Source organism: Buteo buteo, chromosome 1 (genome assembly GCF_964188355.1).
Source record: "Buteo buteo chromosome 1, bButBut1.hap1.1, whole genome shotgun sequence".
Classification (NCBI taxonomy): Eukaryota; Metazoa; Chordata; class Aves; order Accipitriformes; family Accipitridae; genus Buteo; species Buteo buteo.
Window position 1 is genome coordinate 53,210,901 of NC_134171.1, and position 2,332 is coordinate 53,213,232.

General features: G+C 79.5%; 1 protein-coding gene across 1 annotated transcript; it reads left to right on the plus strand.

Annotated features, from left to right (window-relative positions):
• The first annotated feature begins 1,217 nt into the window (after positions 1-1,217).
• Positions 1,218-2,129, plus strand: ATOH1 (atonal bHLH transcription factor 1). Its single transcript, XM_075048157.1, has one exon. The coding sequence runs from the start codon at positions 1,218-1,220 to the stop codon at positions 2,127-2,129; it is 912 nt and encodes a 303-aa protein (XP_074904258.1).
• The last annotated feature ends 203 nt before the right edge of the window (positions 2,130-2,332 follow it).

A 2,332-nucleotide genomic window follows, 5' to 3' on the forward strand; every position in this document is an offset into this window, starting at 1 on the left:
GTGGCGGGAGGGGCGGCTGCTCGGAAGGAAAGTTAGGATGCGTGCACGGAGTTATCATCTCCCTCGCCACCACCTTTGGGGAGCTATTGTTGGCCGAACAAAAGAACTTGCCGGCGGCGGATCGGGACCCTGCCGAAAACGTGGCAGCTCCGGGTGCACCGCCCGCCTGCTGTCCCGGCCGCACGCCCCGCCGTTTCTCACCCACCGCCTCCCGCGCGGGCCTCCCGCGTGTCCCCGCGGGGCTGACGCGCTAGAGTCCGGGGCACACGCTCGGCAGCTTCGCAGCCAAACCCCTCAAAGCCCCGCGGCGCTTCATTCGCGGCCGCCCGCAGCGTCCCGCGGCAGCGTCCCGGGGCCGGCGGCCCTCCGTACCGCTAGCTCGGGGCAGCGTCGCGGCGGCAGGAAGCGAGCGCCGGCCCGACCGACGGCTACCCGCGCCCGGCGCGGGCAGGCAGGGCGCCGTGCCCACCAAGGGCATTCACCGGAGCCTCCGGGGTTTGGCCGGCGGGGAGCCCGCCGGGGAAGGAAACGGACCGTTTCCCCTGGCGGGCGCGACGGAGCGTCCTCGGCGGTGGCAGCGGCGGGCGGCAGCGGGGCGGGGGGGGCCGGTGCCGGCGGGCTCCCGTTCCCGCTGTCTGCGGGGCCGCCCGCCGCCGCCCGGTGCGGGGCGCCGCGCTGCCGGGGCGCTCCCCCGACCCCGCTCCGCACCGCCGCGCGCGGGACGGCCGCCAGGCGCGCGCCTCCCCGGGCGGGGCGGGGCGGGACCGCGCGTGCCGCCGGCCCCGGCTTACCCACACGCGCACACAGACACACTCACACACACACCGCCCGCCCCCCCCCGCCCCCAACCTCCGCTCCCCCGCGCCGCGCGCCGGGCGGGCCGCGCCCCGCGCGCCATTGGCTCCCCGCACGCGCCGGCCCCCGCGCGGGCGCCATTGGCCGCGCCGACACGCGACCGGCGCGAGTGGAGGGCGGGCGGCGGGAGGGGTGGGGCGCGAGGGAGGGGGGGGGGGAGCGGGGGGGGGACGGGGGACGGAGGCGGGGGGGACCCCGGCGCGTGCCGCTCCTTAAAGGGGGGCGCGGCGCCCGGCCGACACCGGAGACGTCGGGCCGCCACGCGCGAGGCGGGCGGGCGCGCCGCGAGCCGGCCCGGCCCTGCCCTCGCCCCCCCACCAGCCCCCCCCGCCCCATGGGCGCGCGGCGCCCGCGCTAGAGCCATGAGCCTGCCGCGGGCCGCGTGGGCCGAGGGCGCGCGGGAGCTGGCGGCACCGGAGCCGCCGCGGGGGCCGGAGTCGGGCGGCTGCGGCTTCGGGCCGGGCTGGCTGGGCGTGTGCTGCGCCGCGCGGCTGCCCGCTGCCTCGCCCCGCTACCTGCTGCCCGGCGAGGAGGAGGAGGAGGCGGCGGCGGCGGCGGCGGCGGCGGCCGAGGGGAGCGCGGCGCGGGGCGGCGGGAGCAGCCCCGGCGGGGCGCGGGGCGCGGCGGCGGGCGGCGGGCGGCCGCGGGGCGGCGGCGGCGGGCCCGGCCTGCGGGCGCAGGTGAGCGGCGTGCAGAAGCAGCGGCGGCTGGCGGCCAACGCGCGGGAGCGGCGGCGGATGCACGGGCTGAACCACGCCTTCGACCAGCTGCGCAACGTCATCCCCTCCTTCAACAACGACAAGAAGCTCTCCAAGTACGAGACGCTGCAGATGGCGCAGATCTACATCAGCGCCCTGGCCGAGCTGCTGCACAGCCCCGACGCCCCCCCCGACGCCCCCGGCAAGGCCGAGCACCGCGGGGCTCCCTTCGAGTCGCCCTGCGCCGCCGGGGCCGGGGCCGGGGCCGGGCCGCCGCCGGGGCCGCCGGCGCCGCAGCCGGGGCCGCCGAGAGCCTCGCCCCCCGGCCACGGCAGGACTCGCTTCCCCCCGCCGCCGCCGGCCGCGGGGGGCTACTCGGTGCAGCTCGACCCGCTGCACTTCCCCGCCTTTGCGGAGGGCGCCCTGATGGGACAGAGAGCCCCTTCCCCCGCCCTCCTCATGCCGCAGCCCGGGCAGCCGCCGCAAGAGAGGAGCAAAACGTCGCCCCGGTCCCACAGGAGCGACGGGGAGTTCTCGCCCCGCTCCCACTACAGCGACTCCGACGAGGCCAGCTAGGGCGGGGGCGCCGTCCCCAGCACCCCCCGGGGCCGCGGCTGCCCCTCGGAGCACGGACTCCGCCGTGGGGTGAGCAGCCGGCCGCCGTGCCGTCTCGGATGGCACCGGCTCCCCTCGGTCGCTTTGAAATCCGCCCCCTCTTCTCCCACCCGCGACAGCTCCTGGGTTCGTCCAGGGGGATGGCTGTTAGCGAGTGACTGTGC